The sequence below is a fragment of the Vulpes vulpes genome, chromosome 1 (genome assembly GCF_048418805.1).
Source record: "Vulpes vulpes isolate BD-2025 chromosome 1, VulVul3, whole genome shotgun sequence".
In the NCBI taxonomy this organism is placed as follows: Eukaryota; Metazoa; Chordata; class Mammalia; order Carnivora; family Canidae; genus Vulpes; species Vulpes vulpes.
In genome coordinates, this window is record NC_132780.1 from 120,349,222 (window position 1) to 120,367,337 (window position 18,116).

The 18,116-nt window shown below is 46.4% G+C and overlaps 1 protein-coding gene across 3 annotated transcripts in view; it reads right to left on the bottom strand.

The window, feature by feature from the left end:
* Positions 1-18,116, bottom strand: part of B4GALT4 (beta-1,4-galactosyltransferase 4) — a 62,789-nt gene that overhangs the window by 13,111 nt on the left and 31,562 nt on the right. For 2 of the 3 annotated variants that reach the window (XM_072724154.1, XM_025990108.2), the window contains exons 2-4: positions 16,558-16,703; positions 4,215-4,608; positions 1,505-1,737 (exon numbers count right to left, since the gene is read on the bottom strand). In XM_072724154.1, coding sequence (XP_072580255.1) covers positions 1,505-1,737; positions 4,215-4,467 — 486 coding nt within the window. In that variant the 5' untranslated portion in view covers positions 4,468-4,608; positions 16,558-16,703. Of the gene's footprint in view, positions 1-1,504; positions 1,738-4,214; positions 4,609-14,733; positions 14,835-16,557; positions 16,704-18,116 lie in introns of those variants that run through there. The other variant, XM_072724151.1, reaches the window with a different exon arrangement.

Below are 18,116 nucleotides of genomic sequence, written 5' to 3' on the forward strand. Positions count from 1 at the left end.
ACTGAGAATGATTAGCACCATTTTTTTTTTCTTTTTTAAAGATTTTATTTTTTCATAAGACATACAGAGAGAGGCAAAGACATAGGCAGAGGGATTACCAATTACCACCATTCTTAAATAACATTTAAAAAGAAAAATAAGGATGCTTGGGTGGCTCAGCGGTTGAGCAGCTGCCTTCAGTTCAGGTTGTGATCCCGAGGTCCTGGGATCGAGTCCTGCATCGGGCTCCCCCAGGGAGCCTGCTTCTCCCTCTGCCTATGTCTCTGCCTCTGTGTCTCTCATGAAAAAATTAATAAAATCTTTTATAAAAGAGAAAAGAAAAAGAATTATAGGGGTGTCTGGGTGGCTCCGTCAGTTAAACATCTAACTCTTGGTTTTGGTGCAAGTCGTGATCTCAGGGTCCTGAGATCGAGCCCCACGTCGGGCTCCATGCTCAGCTCGCAGTCTGCTGGAGATTCTCTCCCTTCAGTTCTGCACCTACCCCCACCAGCATGCGCTGTGTCTCTCTCAAAAAAATAAGTTGATAAAACCTTTACAAAAAATTATAAGCCAGTAATAGTAAAATTTTGTTTCAAATCCTAAAAAATGGGCATACTAAATATGCACATTGATTTCACGAGCTCCCATTTATTTTAAAGTATATACACTGCAGAACTGCATCCTCTGATTTGTCCAAAGTTTTCCTAAAACAAATACTACGTTATAAAAGCATGTAGTATTAAGCACGGTATTAAGTATGTAGTGAATGATTTTGCTTGCATTGTTGGCACTTGTAAGGACTTGAGGGGGAATTATTTGGGTGGTCTGGGACAATGTGGGAAAGCGAGACATGGATATTTAAGCTGATGCCTTATCTTTCTCTCAGTAAACATTAATACCAAATACAGTCATCTTCATCAGCTTCTCTACTTGGAGCTAAATCCTTCAAAAACAGCCTAAGCTTCACACCACTGTGTTCCTACTGAATCATGCTTCTGGAAGCCAAATAAGGGAGTCGAGAAAGGGAAAATTAAATATAATCTGTTTTACATAATAAAAGTTATAAGCAGAAAGACGGAGACAGTCCTAGAACTCCATAGCTGTTAACACAGTAACCTGTCGCATCCTCTGCCCAGATCCCCACCGAACAGCCACGCTCAATAATGAAAAACAATTATTCCAACATCTCATTGTGTCATGTACAGCAAAGGCGGGAGGGAATATACGGTGAATCTCTGGGGAATATCTCTGGGTGGTCATAGGCTACCACGGAAGGGCTTAGACACAGAAAACAAAAACAAAACTAAACAGACTTCCTCCAGAGGTTCATTTAAGGGGCACACTTAGTCTGATTATTCCACACTCGGAGGCAAGAATTTCCTTTACTCCTTTCATGGATCAATGAGGCAGGAGCCCTTTTCTTTGATGAGTCTGATGCTCCCTTTACCCAGGACACACAAGAGGCCATGTCCCCCCCTCGCATCCCAGAGAGAGGAGGACCAGGCGGGCAGAGGCCCAGCCTCACCTGATGGATGATGTAGATGCCATAGTCCAGCTGCTGCCTCTGCAAGAAGGGGTGAAGGTGCTCTAGCAGGTACATCAGGTGTCTCTCTCTGTTCCGGTGAGGAATGAGGATGGCGACCCGCTGCAAAGCCTTACATTCCTCAGGGTGATAGCGACCTCTGTGCACTTGGGGATTTTTCGCCGCCACTTCTTCCAGGGTGAGATCTGGTTTGAAGATGAGCTTGTTCTGGCCCCCTACGGTAGAAACAGAACATGGCAAGTAACAGTAGCTGTCTCATCGGGGGCTGACAGGGTACATGAGCACCCACATAAAGCACTGGGAACACTACCCGGCACACTGTGACGACCGTAGGAGTGTTGGGTTTTAGTGTTATTACTTTTGAGGCCTTGTTCGGTCATGAACTGTAACCAGAGTCATGTGCCCCACGCTGCTGGCTGCAAAGGCAAGTAGATGACACATAAGAGCATTCCCCTGTGGCTGGAGAACCAACCCTGGGTCCGTGATTCATCTGTGAGGAGGAGAGGCATTCTGTCCCGTGGCCCTGGTAAAAAGCAGAGGTCAGGGCTAGACTAAGTAACTTCAAATTGCTCCATCCTCTTTTCCTTCTCAAAATTCCAAAGGAGGGTAAAGTCTCTTAAAAATCAGAAGAGTTCTGGGGCACCTGGTGGCTCAGTGAGTTAAGTGTCTGCCTTCAGCTCAGGTCAGGATCTCAGGGTCCTGGGATCGAGCCCTGCATCAGGCTCTCTGCTCAGCTTCTCCTTCTCCCTCTGCCTCCCCCCCCTCCCCCCCCCCCCCCCCCCCCGCTCATGCTTTCGCTTTCTCTCTCTCTCTCTTTCTCTCTCAAATAAATAAATAAAATCTTAAGAAAAAAAAATTAGGAGCATTCCACGGAATCAAGTTCATGGGCAAGGCCATGTTCCCACTCTTTCCCTGAGCTCCTGAGACCTATCCTAGCTCCTGAAGGTAAAAACCATGAAAGGAAATAGCAACCGGCCTCACGTCTCACCCTGCAGTAACACGTATGAGCAACATCCTAATTCTCCCGTTGTGCACGGCTGCAGACATCCCCCACCGCAGCACCTACTCAGTGAGTCTGGAACAGCCTGGCTGGATGAAACCCAAGGCCGTGCATGGTGACCGACCCCGTGCAAGGCTTTATAGATTAGGCTAGAGGCCCTCCTGCCCATTCTGAATGAACAGGGAATACTGACTGGGAAGAGAGGAGGCGGTGTTCTGGTTAGAGAACTCGGCCACACGTTGTTTTTTAGACTCCACATACACTGCTCGGGCTGTGGCATCTCAAGATGCTTGCACGTTGTGCCATCCCCTCCGCAAGGCAATCACAGGCCCTTCCGACGTATGGTCTCCACGCCTTGCTCCGGGGGACCAGCCCTGGCCACGGCTGCTTGGACCAGGCTCCAGGTTCCACGAAGTGGCTGAAAGACTCTGGCCAACAGCACCAAGACCAAATAACTGCTTCCAGCCAGCTGGAGACGAACTGGCCTACAAGGAGGAGCCTTTTCTGAAGGTGTGAGACTTCGAGCCACAACTTAGAGCACCAACGCCCTATAAGCAAAGTCTGTAAAATGAGTTGTGTAAGCTAGCCAAGCCACTGGACGAGATGACGGCGTGGCTGTAGAGACAGCTTCCCATGTAGCCCCTTAACGAACCCCCCTTCTGAGTTAGCCTAAGCCTCTATTCTTGGCCCCTGAAAGAGCCCCGTGCAACAGGTCTGATACAAGTGGGTCCCCTTGCTCACTTTCTCATCGCCTTTTTAGGGCCCCCCCCCTTTTTTTAAAGACTTTATTTATTTATTCATGAGAGACACAGAGAAAGAGGCAGAGACATGGGCAGAGGGAGGAGCTCGATGTGGACTCGATCCTTGGACCGGGATCACGACTTGAGCCGAAGGCAGACGCTCAACCACTGAGCCACCCAGGAGCCCCAATTCGCTGCTAAATTAAATTGAAAGGCAAGACATCAAAGGGAAATCAGAGCATGCAACATATTTAAGAAATAAACACTAAAGACAACATTGAAAAACCTACTCGGTCTTGTCCCTTGACTCCATACTTTGGGCCAAGGGAATGGGAACAGATGTGACATGAGCGGATTTCTCCACTTGTGCTCCATGGATGCCAGGAGAAGGATAACAGCCAGGCCCACTAGCTCACTGGTCGCAGGAGGAGGATGGGAGGCAACATGGAACAGAGCCACCAGCCTAGATCCATGGACCCCCAGTCCATCCGGCAGACTCGTGAGCAAAATACATCCCTACTGATGTGTGCTTCTGAGGCTCCCGCGGCTGGTAATAAAACTGGGTATGTTCATAGAATGGAAGACTGGCCTGCACGTCAGCAGTATAGATACGTCTCCCAAACATAATGCTGAACAATGGAAACCAGACACAAGAGAGTTCATGGTGTATGTTTTAATTACATAAAGTTTAAAAACAGGAAAAATCTAACACCTAAGTGTTAGAATCCCGAAGTAAGGGTCATGCCTGAAAGAAGCGTGAGAATTTCTGGGGTTCCAGAAAGATTCCATTTCTTAATTTACATACCGATGACATGGGTATGTTCATTTTGTGAAACTTTACCAAGTCGTACACTTCTGATTTGTGTTTTTCTGCACATATGTTATATTTAACTAAAAAGTTGACACAGCACTTGTTTAAAAAAAAAAAACAAAAAACAAGAAAACACCTTACTGAGGTACGGAGACACAGAAGGGCAGCTGTCCAGGTCTGCTTCTTTCCTGGATTCTTCATTAGTCATAGTTTTCTCCTTCCCCCAAACGAGGACCTTGTTGAAATTAGCCATGAAATCCTGTGCTTTAGGGATCTCTTGAATAGCACCCACAAAGTAGTTGCTGGTGGCCCACCCAACCACTGTCAGGCATAAGAGAAAAAGCAACAGTAATCGGACTTTGTAGGAAAGGTGGAAGGTCACCAGGAAGCCCATGGCTGTTATTCCGTGAGCAGCACGTATCCCTCCACTTCACCGCAGGCAAGAAGCCTCAAGTGCAACTTGTCCAATCCAAAGGCAAACCTGGCGACAACTAAGGATGCCTCCTTCTGCTCAGTAGCTCTGCTCCATCAGTCTCTGAAAGGCAATCACCAAGACACGTTGTTTCACGTGGAAATCCTATCCTGAGTGATTCCCGTCAGCGCAGACTGAAAACCTATCCCCAGGGGATCTTGGCTGACAGCAATGGGGCTTCTCCAACAAGGACTTTGAGGTCAGAAAATCAGAGATTTCAGGGGCAGAGGGCTCCACCCATCTGTGCCTCGCTGGAGTTCTCTCCGGGTTACCACCCAGGCTGTCACCCAAGAAGAAAAGGTGCTTCCAGATGTTGTACAGGAGGTGAAGGTAAAGAAGAGGCTGTGAATGCCTCCTCAGTTCTGAGTTGGATGCAGCCCCAAATACGCCCCCCACCCCATTTTTTTCTTTAGTGGCCCTTTCCTAGCACAACTTTAAGAGAAGGTTAACAACATGTGAAATCTTGTATTTTTGACCCAAAGAGAAAAATAAGGAAAAAGGCAAAAGCTCTTCTCTGTGACAGCTAGAAACACTTGTTCCTCAACAACAGGCAATAAAAATCAAGGATGTTTCAGCTGTTAATGCTACATTCACAAGGAGGCACTGACACAGCACACACCCCGACAGGTGGGGGGTGAGGGCAGGAAACGTAAGAGAACGCCGACACAGGAGGTCAGCCATCTAGAAGGCTAACAGGGAGAGCCACAGCGCAGTGTTTGACATCAGGGGTTTGGATTTAGACAGAAACCATAGCTCCACCACATATCAGCCATGACACCCCAAGCCTGTCACTTAACCGAGCCTCAGTCTCCCTACCTGTAAAATGGGGGTAAAAACAACACCTCCCTGGAGAGGCTACTGTAGGACTGAATGACCTGATGTATTAAAACAGAGTGTTAGCCCAGCTCCTGGTGCATAGTGAGCACCGACTACGTGCTGACCATCACTGATACTGTTGTTCTATTATTCACATTAAGTAACTCTAGACTAAAGATGACCAACAGGTGGGCACCCAGGCGGCTGCCACAAGCACCTCTCTATCGTACCATTTCTCACCGTCAGTTGAGGAGTTGCCATTCTGGTTTCGTACTGTACAAGCACATGGTGAGATAGTATGAGTTCACCTCTGAGAGGAGGCTATGCCCTTAGTTACTGACAAAAATCCAGTTTTGGGCCCACCCTGGACAGTAGTGAATGCACGAAGGTGATGAGGGCTACTTGGCAAGGCCCCCCTGGGGACAGCCAGCTATCCCCCCCACATCCTCCCTGCACTGCTGAAACCACCTCTCTCCTCAAATTCTAAGCATGTTATCACAAGGGTGCAGAAAATGCCAGGGCGGCAATCATCTGCATATTACTTCTACAGTTTAAAAAAAAATGATGATTTTCAAAAGACAGTTCTTTCTAAGGCAGGTATCCTCGGTTAAATGGATGGAATGGAGACCAAAATATTTTCTGTGCCAAGTAATGACACAAAAACAGGTATGATTAAATCTTAACAAAAAAGAAAACAGAAATGAACCCTGATGTCTATATGATGACCACTAAAACTACAGAAAGAAAACTCTAGAAGGAAATATAGCCTAAAAGCTGACAAAACTGTATGAGGAGTATGGGATTAGCCAAGGGTATGTTTTCTCTTTTATTTTTTGACTTTTCTATCATCTCCTTCTGCCCTTTCATAATGAAAACAAAGTTGTTAAACTGGTTTTTAAATTTTTTAGAAGATTTACTTATTTGAGAGAGGAAGCACATGCGTGCACACAAGAGCAGGGGTCCGGCAGAGGGAGAGGAACAAGCAGGCTCCCTGCTGAGCGGTGACATGGGGCTCCACCCCAGGACCCTGGGATCACGACCTGAACCTAAGGCAGTCGCTTAACCAACTGAGCCAACCAGGCGCCTTGTGTTTGTTTGTTTTTAATTAGACATAGGGATGTGGTAATTCAGAGAAAAACAAGAACAAGACAATCTTACCACCCACCTCTCAAGATAGTCCCCTACTTCACTGATGGGTAGTGTTCCCAAAATTTAGCTCTAGGCTAAGTTCAAGGGCTACATAGAAAGCATTTCTCTCTAGGTTCAATGTTATAAACGGAGGTTAGGTTCCTGGGTCAAGCCACAAAAGAGAAGATTTGACTCAGGAAGCAATTAAACAGGATGGCCTGTGATTAGGGTCTTGTGAGAGTATCACAAGGAATTGATGCTGAAGGCCGTAATAACAGCTAATAAGAAGAGTTGATTTATTTGTGCATTTACTCAGTGGCATGCACTGGGGTTAAATCACTTCTATTAATTTACCTAGTTCGCATTCCCAACCTTGCCAGGTCAAAATCATTAGTCTCTCCATTTCATAGAGGAGAAAAATGAGTGGAGAGTAAGGAACTTGCCCTCAACCATACAACTAGCAAGTCTGAGCCCACAAGGCCAGGCCCAAAGGCTGCTTCTGCCACTAGCTAACTTCACGTGGACATTCCAATCTCTTTCCTCACCTAGGCACCTGGGTGCACCCAACACAAACCCCTGAAATATGCAGAGCTCCCCTTGGCAGCCTTCTATCCCTCCTCTCCGTCCTCCTCCCTTTCCTTGACTGTGTTCACATGGCTTCCTGCATCTGATCTCCTCCCTCCAGGAAGTCTGCAGGTTCCTGGGGCCAATCAGACAACTTCTTGGGGACTTACCTGCTTGAATCAGCAATAGTGTTTTTAAGTTTTTATTTAAATTCCAGTTAACACACAGTGTAATGTTAGTTTCAGGTGTACAATACAGTGACTCAACACGCCCATCTCATTCTTGGAAAATTTAGACTGAGACCATTGTTTTCCTAAGAGCTGCTTATGGAGGAATAGCCCCCTGCCAGGGAGACTCACCTGGCTGAAGAGACTTCTGACCACAGAGGTACTACAGTGTTAGAAGCACAAAGGACCAGAGGGCACACAAGTCAAGCACCCTGTCCTTCTACACAGGGAGGAAGAGTGGCTTAGAGAGATTTAAAACCTACCCAACCAGGGCAGCCCAGGTGGCTCAGCGGTTTAGTGCCACCTTTCAGTCCAGGGCGTGATCCTGGGGACCTGGGACCGAGGCCCACGTCGGGCTCCCTGCATGGAGCCTGCTTCTCCCTCTGCCTGTGTCTCTGCCTCTCTCTCTGTCTCTCATAACTAAATAAATAAAAATCTTTAAAAAATAAGTAAATAAAACCTACCCAACCAATAGCAAGCTGGGAATAATCATAGACTAATATTGCTAAGCAATATTGCTGCACCCCATGGCATTTGTCCAAAGATAAGATATTTATTATAAAGGCAAGGAGTCATTCTTAATGATTACCTAATAATTAGCCCTTCATTGCTAAGTCCACTTCCTGAAATGTGGATCTAGTTAAAAATAATCACTTCTTTCTTCTAAGCCTTAGGGCCATCTTCAAAACAGACTGTATAGGGAGCCACCAGCATGACGGAAGCATGAGATCTGGTTGGTTCCTGGGAGTAAACATGGGAGGTGTGAAGGGTCTATATAACACAGATCCAACTGTCTTTCAAAAGAGATCTCCTAAAAAAAAAAAAAAAAAAAAAAGAGAGAGAAAGAGAGAGAGATCTCCTGCCCAGCCTGCTCATCTGCCAGTGACTGAAGGCAATCCCTCCCAACATGTTTATCAAGCTGTTAAACATAAATATATATATTATATATATTATATATATGTATATATGCATACACATTTAGCTTAAAATGTTGCTGTAAGAATTTATGGAGAGGTGCACCCAAACACAGCTGGTACATTCCCAGGAGCACACGGATCACTAAGTCTATTTACCAACGTGATTCATGCTCAAATGTTATCAGAGTGCTAACCATGATAATGCTTCCTTTGGAATTACATATTAACATACAGGTAATTTTTATTTTCCATTTCTCTGTTATTTCCTATTTTTCTTTTAATGGGTTTATATCACTTCCACAGTTTAAAAAATTATGATTTTCAAACCCAGTAGCCCAGCGGTTTAGCGCCACCTTCAGCCCAGGTGGGATCCTGGAGTCCCGGGTTCGAGTCCCATGTCAGGCTCCCTGCATGGAGCCTGCTTCTTCCTCTGCCTGTGTCTCTGCCTCTCTCTCTCTCTCTGTGTTCTGTCATGAATATATAAATAAAATCTTTTTTAAAAATTATGATTTTCAAAAGAAAGTTCTTTCTAAGGCAGGTAACCTTTGATTAATGTTTGGGAAAATGTCACCAGATTGGATGTATTTATAACATATAAGAAAAAAAAAAAAAGAAAAATAATAACATATAAGTAATTGAGAGACCTTGAACCTAACCTTGAAAAGTTTTTTCCAAATACAATTTTAAAAGGAGGGGGAGGGGCCTGGATGCTCAGCTGGTTAAGCGTCTGTCTTTGGTTCAGGTCATGATCTCAGAGTGGAGTCCTGGGATCGAGCCCCTGCATCAGGCTCCCTGCTCAGCAGGGAATCTGCTTCTCCCTCTGCCATCCACCCTGCTTATGCTCTCACTGTGTCTCTCAAAAAAATTTTTTAAAAAGGAAAGAGTTTCTTTTGCAATCAAAACAGTGACAGGAAAATTCTGATCACAAATAATAAATTCAGATAATGTAAAAGAAGCTATTTTAGGGCAAGACTTATTTTCTATTAAGTCTGCCCCCTATAGTTCAAAATAATAGTTTTCATAAGTTTTGTTCTTCCTCCTTTCAATTCAACCCGTCTTTTCTGAGCATCTGCTATTTTCAGGCATGGTACCAGATACTAGGAATACAAAGGAAGTTAAGGTAGAGTCCTTGCACTTAAGGGTTTATTTCAATCCTTTCTTAGATTTTAATGACTGCTTTGTTTTAAAATATGCCAACCCCTCCCTAAAAAATGGAGGAATAGATGAAATAAGATTGGTAAAATACTGAGATGTATTGATACTAGGTGATAAGTACTCAAGGGTTCATTTTCTTTTCTCTCTACTTTTGTGTATGCTTGAAGTTTCCCATAATAATGAAAGAAAAAATCTAGCAGGGATAGTAAGTCTTAACAAAAGGTAAAACATGAATGCTAAGTATCATTTTTCAAGAATTTCTACACATACACATTTTTGCACCATGGGGAATGAAGGGAGGATACCAGGTGTTACTTCATAAATATTTACTAAACATTTATGTACCAAGAAAAAAGGGTGTGGTCTTCATTCAGCTGCTAAGAGTCCCAAAGCAGCGTTCCAAACCCATCTAGTTTCCAAACCCATCTGGTAGTCCTGGAAGCACAAGGCATCTCAGAGTGGGTATGATGTGGCCCCAGGCACATGATCCTACCTCTGGAGCAGCAAAGGGGAAAGGCTGATGGTTTGCTACTCCTTTACTCCTGCAGAGTTCCTGAGAGCTAAGTGTTGGCACACAGGTTGTCCTACCTTCTTTGGGGTTCTAGTATTCATCTCCTAATGATAGCTCCTTTACCCTCGCTTTGAGTGATCACTGCTCAGACCCTAAAGAAGCAATGGTTCCCTGGTTGGGGGGTAAGGGTGGGACTGCAATGACAGTCACTTACAAGTACAAGTCATTTAAACTCAGAGACTGAGCTCTGAATGGCCAAAACTGGAAGCATTTGAGCCAGAAAATAATGAAGGCATTGTATTTTAACCCACAGAATAAAATGAATATCCATGAGTCCATACTGATACAAGTGATCAAATAAATAAATGGGAGGAAGAGGGCAGTTTTACAGGAAACTTTCAATTAAAAAGGAAGCAGGAGATGGAAAAAAAAAAAAATCACCGTTAGGCAAACATCACTCTAAGAATTGTTGCAGACAAGATCCATCAATGGGTATTAAAATCAGTAGGTGAAAATTTGAGGATAAACAGAGTTTGTATAACTCTCAAAGTAGCACCTCCAAGATAATTATTAGTTGCAAAGGGAAAAATAATAACTTTATAGTGGGGAAACATAGTAGATACCACCCTAAGTGATTAGGTTTAATATCACCAGTGATAAGACCTATCAACCTCATCAATCAGTGACATTTTAAACTCCATAAAATAACTAATGAGCACTCTTCAAATGGGTCAAAATAATGAAGGACAAGGAAAAACTGAGGAACTATCTCAGATGGAAGAGACTAAGGAGAAATAATTAAATGCAATGTAGATTCTGGATACAAGAACAACAAAAAAATTATTAGCAGGAAAATTGATGAAATTCAAATAAAATCTGTTTAGTTAATAGTATTGATAATTGAACCATGGTTATATAACTGTCTAGTATTAGGGGAAGTTGAGTGATTTCTCTGTACCATTTTTGCAAACTTTCTCTAAGTCTAAACTTAGTTAAAAGTTAAGGGACACCTGGGCGGCCCAGTGGTTGGGCGTCTGCCTTTGGCTCAGGTCGTGATCCCAGAGTCCTGAGATCAAGTTCCCCATCGGGCTCCCCGTGGGAAGCCTGCTTCTCCCTCTGCCTATGTCTCTGCCTCTCTCTGTGTCTCTCAGGAATAAATAAATAAAATCTTTAAAAAAGATTAAAAGTTAAAATTTTTAAAGTAGGACACTGAGTATAACCGAGGTCAACACAGGGCAGTCAGAGTAACTTAATTCTCAAAGAGAATCACTGTTTTTTATATTCCTGGACCTCAAGCTCACCTGACACATAGCAGGTGCTGAATTTGATAAATAACCAATGACTACCTAGAGTTTACCAGTTGAAATACTTAAGAACTCATCAGCATCATCCCAGGCAACTACCAAACTGATGAGACAGAGGGGAAAGGGAAGGAAAAACAAACATTAATAAAGACCAGGGGAAATTCCATTTGGGGAACATTTAAAAACTGAAAAAGGCTCACTCTCATACCAGCTCCCTTCGGTTTACTAACACCAACACTTTTCTAAGGGGAAAGAGCCCCATCTCGAATAGATGGCACTTGCTCTCCCTCATGCCCACCACCTTCTGCTCCTCTGTCATTGAATATTCAAAAGCTTAATGAGGGTGAACCATTTTCTTGTTTTACAGGATAAACTAAATTTAGGATTTCTCATCATTCATATATGCTATTCTATACCTTGTCATAGGGGAGAATTTATCTGGAGGAAATAAATTTCCACAAAACAAACAAACAAACAAACAAAAAACACAAAAGCAGTGCTTCTCTCTCCTAATTCCGAAAGGAACTGCTGCTTGGATGGTCCCTTCCACCCTGAAGCCTCAGGGCACTCTGGAGCAGTGTCCCTGACCGGACGGTCCTACCAAGAGTTGCCACAGAAAGGTCAGGAAACGTGAAATACGCTTAGCTAGCAAAGGACTGAAACTGGTTTGTGAAGTATATGTTACACAGCATCACAGAATTCAGAAGAATTTCTGATGGGGGATTTTAATGGAGATTCATGGTGTACTTGTGACACATCCCAGAGAGCCCTGCAGGAGGTCAGCCAGAGTTCCCTTTCTGCCGTCCTTAGGGGCACACCAATGAAAAGGCTTGAGAAGGCCTAAGGAAATGGGAAAAACAAAGGCTCTGAAGTCACAAAGAGCTGAGTTCAAATCTCACTACCAGATGTATGAATGGCTTTCGGCAAGTAACCAAAATTTCTGAATCTGTTTTGCCCTTTTCTAAAAAAGCATGTTTAATGTTCCAAGAACGCCTCCAGCAAATTCACTGGGGAAATCCGTTCAAACTACAGATTCCTGGGCCCTACTCCAGAGCTTATAGCTCAGAACAGCTGGGCCTGGGACTTGGGAAAATGAATTTTTAACTAGCTCCCGGATGATTCTTCTACCCATTAAAATTTAAGAACCACTGAAATGAGAGAATGGGCCGAAAATGCAAGAGATCCTTCAGCAATGTTCATTTTCCTTCCAGTGAGGACAAGCAGTAAGAAGATACGTGAGGGGTGCCTGGCTGGCTCAGCCAGTAGAGCACGTGACTCTTGATCTCAGGGTTGTGAGTTTGAACCCCACGCTGCTGTAGAGATTACTCAAAAATAAAATCTTAAAAAAGATATGTGAAAATGAGACTATTAAAATCCAGTTGAATAATTTTTTATTCCATCATTCAATAATTTATTCTAAGGAAATAATCAGAAAGGCAGACCAAAATATTCAAACCAACATTATAAAAATAACCAAAAATCACAAAGAATCAGAATGTTAACAATACGGAGCTGATTTAATTAATTACAATACCTCCATGTGCTGGAACACATGTTTTTATTAAAAAGGTGTTAAAAAACTTGACTACATGAGAAAGTGTTCATGATAGCAAAGCGGGGAAAAAAAACAATATAAAAATGTATGTGTACAATTCTTATTTTTCTCTATATGTATGGCATGCATGTCTTTTATATATAAAATGCCAGAAAAAAATCACTGGTGGTTATTAATTACAGAATTAGAGAAATTGTTTTTTTCTCATATGTTCTAGTTGTTGTAAAGGGGGGGGTTGTGACAGAAACAACACTGGTTTTTTTTTTTTTTGATAAAGTGACTACATAGATTTCCTTCAAAATATATTAAAATTTAAAGATGACACAATAGACAGGATTATAAATTTTCAGTTACATTAGTTTGGCAGCAATTCATTCATATAACTTTTAAGGAGATCTGTTCTAAAGAGGTCCCAACAAGGCCAAATCTAAAAACAAAACAAAAAAAAAAAACAAACCAAAAAACCCTGAAAGCCTGTGAATAATTTTCAATGCCAGAGAATACTGCAGTCTCTGTTTGAAATTCCTATTCCTAGGTTCTACTCCAGAGATTTTTATTCCTAAAGTCTGAGGTGATGTCAGGAAATTCATATTTTCAACAGGAACCTAGGTATGTTTGAGAAACCACCACTGTCCCTTGATGGCTTAAAAAAAAAGAGACTAAAACCTCCACCGACTTGCTTCCGATGTTCCCACTCTGAATAAAGATCTCTAAGAGATGGTTAGCTCTCAAATTATTTGTATGAATCTCTGGAAAAAGCACCCATTATTATTAGCTCAGTTTAAAATAGATACTAAATACATATTCTACCAAGTGTCCTATAAAATAGTGCCACAGAGCTAGTTTTATTGTCCCTCCCCAACGAGATTATGTGGTTCAAACAATTCAGTGCTTCTCTCCAACAGATGTTTCTAATTTGATCAAGGCACACATGACAGGAACCTGAAAAATCCTGCAATTTCGTGGGGTTTAACGGCCAACCTTGCTCTAGAAGATAAAATTCCAAAAAGATAAACTGTGGTCCAACCAAGCATTATCTACTCTCCTAGAGAGACGCCGTGCAGCACTCCTGCCCAGCCCTCCGGCCTGGAAGAGCCCTCCACCCCTCTTTTCAAGCCCATTATCTTCGCCAGGACCCAGAATAATATTCATTCCTATCAGACATTCCCTTTCTTACATCCCCAACATGTTATCTCCCTTTCTTAAAAAATTCAGAAATTAAAGGTGCCTGGGTGGCTCAGTGGTTGAGCCTCTGCCTTCAGGCCAGGGCCTGACCCTGGAGACTCGGGATCGAGTCCCACGTCGGGCTCCCTGCAAGGAGCCTGCTTCTCCCTCTGCCTGGGTCTCTGCCTCTCATGAATAAATAAATAAAATCTCTTCTTTAAAAATGTAGGAACCAACACACACACACACCTGTCCTCAATCCTCGAATTACTATTTCCTCGCTCCTCGCTCGTCACCCCGGGCTGCAGAGCTCTCCCGGTGCCTGGGCGCCTCCGCCGCCTCCTCGCTCTCCCACCCTGGAGCACCCTGCACCCACCGCTCCCCGAAGGCCCCAATCCCAAGGTCCTGTCCCAGTCCCCGTCCTGCCGGACGCTGCGCACTGGAGTCGGCCCTCGCCCACGGAAGGCCGATCCACACCCGGGGGATGCCGCCGCCCCCGACTCCGGGCAGGTGTCTCCCAGGTCCCTGGAGCCCAGGTGGGTCGGCGGCCGCAGCAGGCCCCGGGCTGGGACCGGCGGGTCGCTTTCCCAGGAGAAGCCCCGCGAGCCGGGGCTCCCAGGAGGAAGGAGTCGTTCCCGCCCGCGCACCCGCGGGGGGCAGGGGCCACCCGGGGGCCGGGGCCGCCCGAGCCTGTCCCCGCCGCCCCCCGCCCGCCTCGGCCTCCGCAGGCCCCCGCTCCCGCCCCGCCGCCCGGCCCCGCGCGGCAGCCACCCCGGGGCGCCCCACGGCGGCGCCCCCCGGCCCCCCGCCCCCCCAGGCGCCGGCCAGCCCCGCGCGGCGCACTCACCGCAGGCCCCGGCGCCGCGAGCACCTCCCGCAGCAGCGGAGGCCGAGACCCGGGCCCGGGCCGCCGCGGCCGCCCGGGAGGAGGGGCCCGAGCGCAGCTCCGCCCCCGCCCTCCCCGGGCCTTGGAGGCGGGGCCTGGGGCGGGGGCGGGGCCGAGGCCTAGGGGCGGGGCCGCCCGGCTCTGCTCGCGTGGCGCTCCGCCCCCCGCCTTCCCGGGGCCTCGGGGGCGGGGCCTGGGGCGGGGGCGGGGCCGAGGCCTTGGGGGCGGGGCCGCCCGGCTCTGCTCGCGTGGCGCTCCGCCCCCCGCCTTCCCGGGGCCTCGGGGGCGGGGCCTGGGGCGGGGGCGGGGCCGGGGCCTTGGGGGCGGGGCCGGGGCCTGGGGGCGGGGCCGCCCGGCTCTGCTCGCGTGGCGCTCCGCCCCCCGCCTTCCCGGGGCCTCGGGGGCGGGGCCGAGGGCGGGGCCGGGGCCTGGGGGCGGGGCCGCTCGGCTCTGCTCCCGTGGCGCTCCGCCCCCCGCCTTCCCGGGCCTCGGGGGCGGGGCCGGGGGCGGGGCTGAGGCCTCGGGGGCGGGGCCGGGGCCTGGGGGCGGGGCCGCCCGGCTCTGCTCCCGTGGCGCTCCGCCCCCCGCCTTCCCGGGGCTTCGGGGGCGGGGCTCCGGGCGGAGGCGGGGGCGGGGCCTCGGTCTTGGGGGCGGGGACTATGCCTCGGGGGCGGGGCCTCGGGAGCGGGGCCGGGGGCGGGACCTCGGGGCTGGACCGTCCTGCTCTGCCCGGGTGCGCTCTGCCCCCGGCCTTCCCCGGGCCTCGGGGGCGGGGCCTGGGGCGGGGTCTGTGGGCGCGGCCGAGGCCTTGGGGGCGGGACGGGGCCGCCCGACTCTCTGCCCCGTGCGCTCCGCCCCCAGCCCGACCGGCCCCGCCCCCCCGGGGGTTGATTGGGGAGACCTAGCGGGGCGAGGGAGGGCCGGGCAGCTCGTCTCTGCCGAGACCGTGAACCCTTGTGCTAATCATACTGAGCTCGGGGCTGAGCTTCGCACATTCATCCCCCGTAAACGCTCACAAAGCATCCTCGGTTAGTTCAGAGATGGTTAGTTCTGGTTTTGCAGAAGAGGAAACTGAGGCTTTGGAGGTTAGTTAAACGTACCTTACATCGCCCGGACACCTTGCAGCTTCCCTGGATGTCCCAATTACCTGCCTTTCCCATGTCACAGGACGATTGAGAATATTAACTGAATAAGTTGGGAGAAATCCTAACTTCTTCAAAGATATCCTAACAGAAAAGCAAGACAAAAACCTATTTATCACTAGAGGTTTACGTGGAAACTCGTAGTGAGCTCTGCTTAGGCAGGCGGGATAGCAGGCCAGATTCTCCAGGGCACCCTGCCTTCTGCAGGAATGTAAGAGGTTCTCCGAGAATTGCCCTAACCCACAAGGGACAAACCATGAGAAGAACCAGCACTGGGTCAGGTCGCTGAGCTCTGAGCAGATCTGGGGTTTTGCTGAGGGTGCATGGAGAGTTTCTACCCACATTAATGTGGGATTGAAAGCAAAACCAAACCTGAGCCCTTGAAGAGTTGCCAAGTCTCCTTGCTCTAAGCAGAAGCCATAGACACCCACCTGGAGGATGCATCCTTGTGACAGTCCCATAGGATACACACAAATGCAAGTTAACAACAACAACAAAATCACCAAGCATAAGTAAAGTCAACAGAACTGATACACAATAGATTAAAGGATTCTCTAACATAGGATAAAGAACTCTTTTTTTTTTTTTTTTTTTTTACTTTAAAGGCAAAGAAAAATAAAGGATGTCCCTGGAGATTACTTACCAATTATGATGGAGATAGAGCACCAGGACATTGGAAAAATCTGGCAGACATCACCTAAATCAAGTACTCAAAGTCCACCAGTAGTACAAGTTGGCATCACACACAAGATGGGGTTCTAAGGCCATGACATCACCTTTATTAGATTCCTGCCAAAAATACAGAATTGGAATTTAATCATGAGGAAACTGTCAGATAAGCCCAAATTAAGAGACATTCTACAAAACAACTGGCCTCCCCACAGTGAAAATTTCAATGTCATAAAAGACAAAGAAAAATAAAAACTGTTTCAGATTAAAGGAGACTAAAGATATTTGATATCTGAATTTCCAGATTGAAGAAAAGTGGCTACAAAGTATATTACTGAGACAATAGGAAATGGATATGTACAGTGTGGTAGATTAAAAACAGCTTGGAATTCTTTGACACTCCTCTGGCTGAGAAATGGGTACATATTTCCCTTCTTTTTAAATATGAGCTGGCCTATGACTGCTTTGACAAATGGAGTAGAATGGAAGGGAAGGGGTGCCAGTTCTGAACCCAGCCTTTATTTTTTTATTATTTTTTTTCCTGAGCCCAACCGTTAAAAGGCAATTTCTGGGGGTGCCTAGATGGCTCAGTTGGTTAAGTGTCCAACCCTTGATTTTGGCTCAGGTCATGATCTCAGGGTCATGAGATTGAGCCCTGCATCAGGCTCCATGCTCAGGGTGGAATCGCTTGAGGTTCTCTCTCTCCCTCTGCCCCTCCCCCTTCTCACACTCTCTCTTAAAAATAAATTAATTATTTTTTAAAGGCAATTTCTGCTTCTACTATACTGTTTCTTGAATTTGATCATTGTATTATGGTTATATAGGAAAGTGACTTTATTCTTAAGAATTATTTAATGAGTAACTATCATGATGTCTGCAATTTTTCTCAAATAGTTCAGTTAAAGTATGTGTGTGAGAGAGCAAGAGAGAGAGAGAATGGGACACCTGTGTGACTCAGCTGTTAAGCATCTGCCTTTGGCTCAGGGTGTGATCCTGGAGTCTTGGGATTGAGTCCCACATGGGGCTCCCTGTGTGGGGCCTGCTTCTCTCTCTGCCTGTGTCTCTGCCTCTCTCTGTGTGTTTCTCATGAATAAATAAATAAAATCTTAAAAAAAATTACAAAGAGAGAATAAGCATGCATAAATGTGGCAAAATGCTAACAGCTGATGAATCTAGATGAAGTGTATACAGGTGTTCCTTGAATAATTTTTACAACTTTTCTAAGCCTTGCCATTTCACGCCCAAAAAACTGAAAGAAAAAGAAAAAGGATCCAATCTCAAAGAGGAAAAAAGCAATAACTTGACCTCCCTTTTTGGCCAAGATGAACTAACAAGGACAAGATATACCACCCCACCCAATTTACCTAAAGCAAAACAAAAGAAAAAATCAGGCATAATATCTAAAACAACAGTTTTCAAGATACTCTGTATGAAGCAGTAAAGGATCTCTGAGAGACAGGAAGTAACAAGGGGAGTCCTATAACTGCCCCAGTTTGCTACTTCGAGAGTTTCCAAGCATGGCAGAAGGAAGAG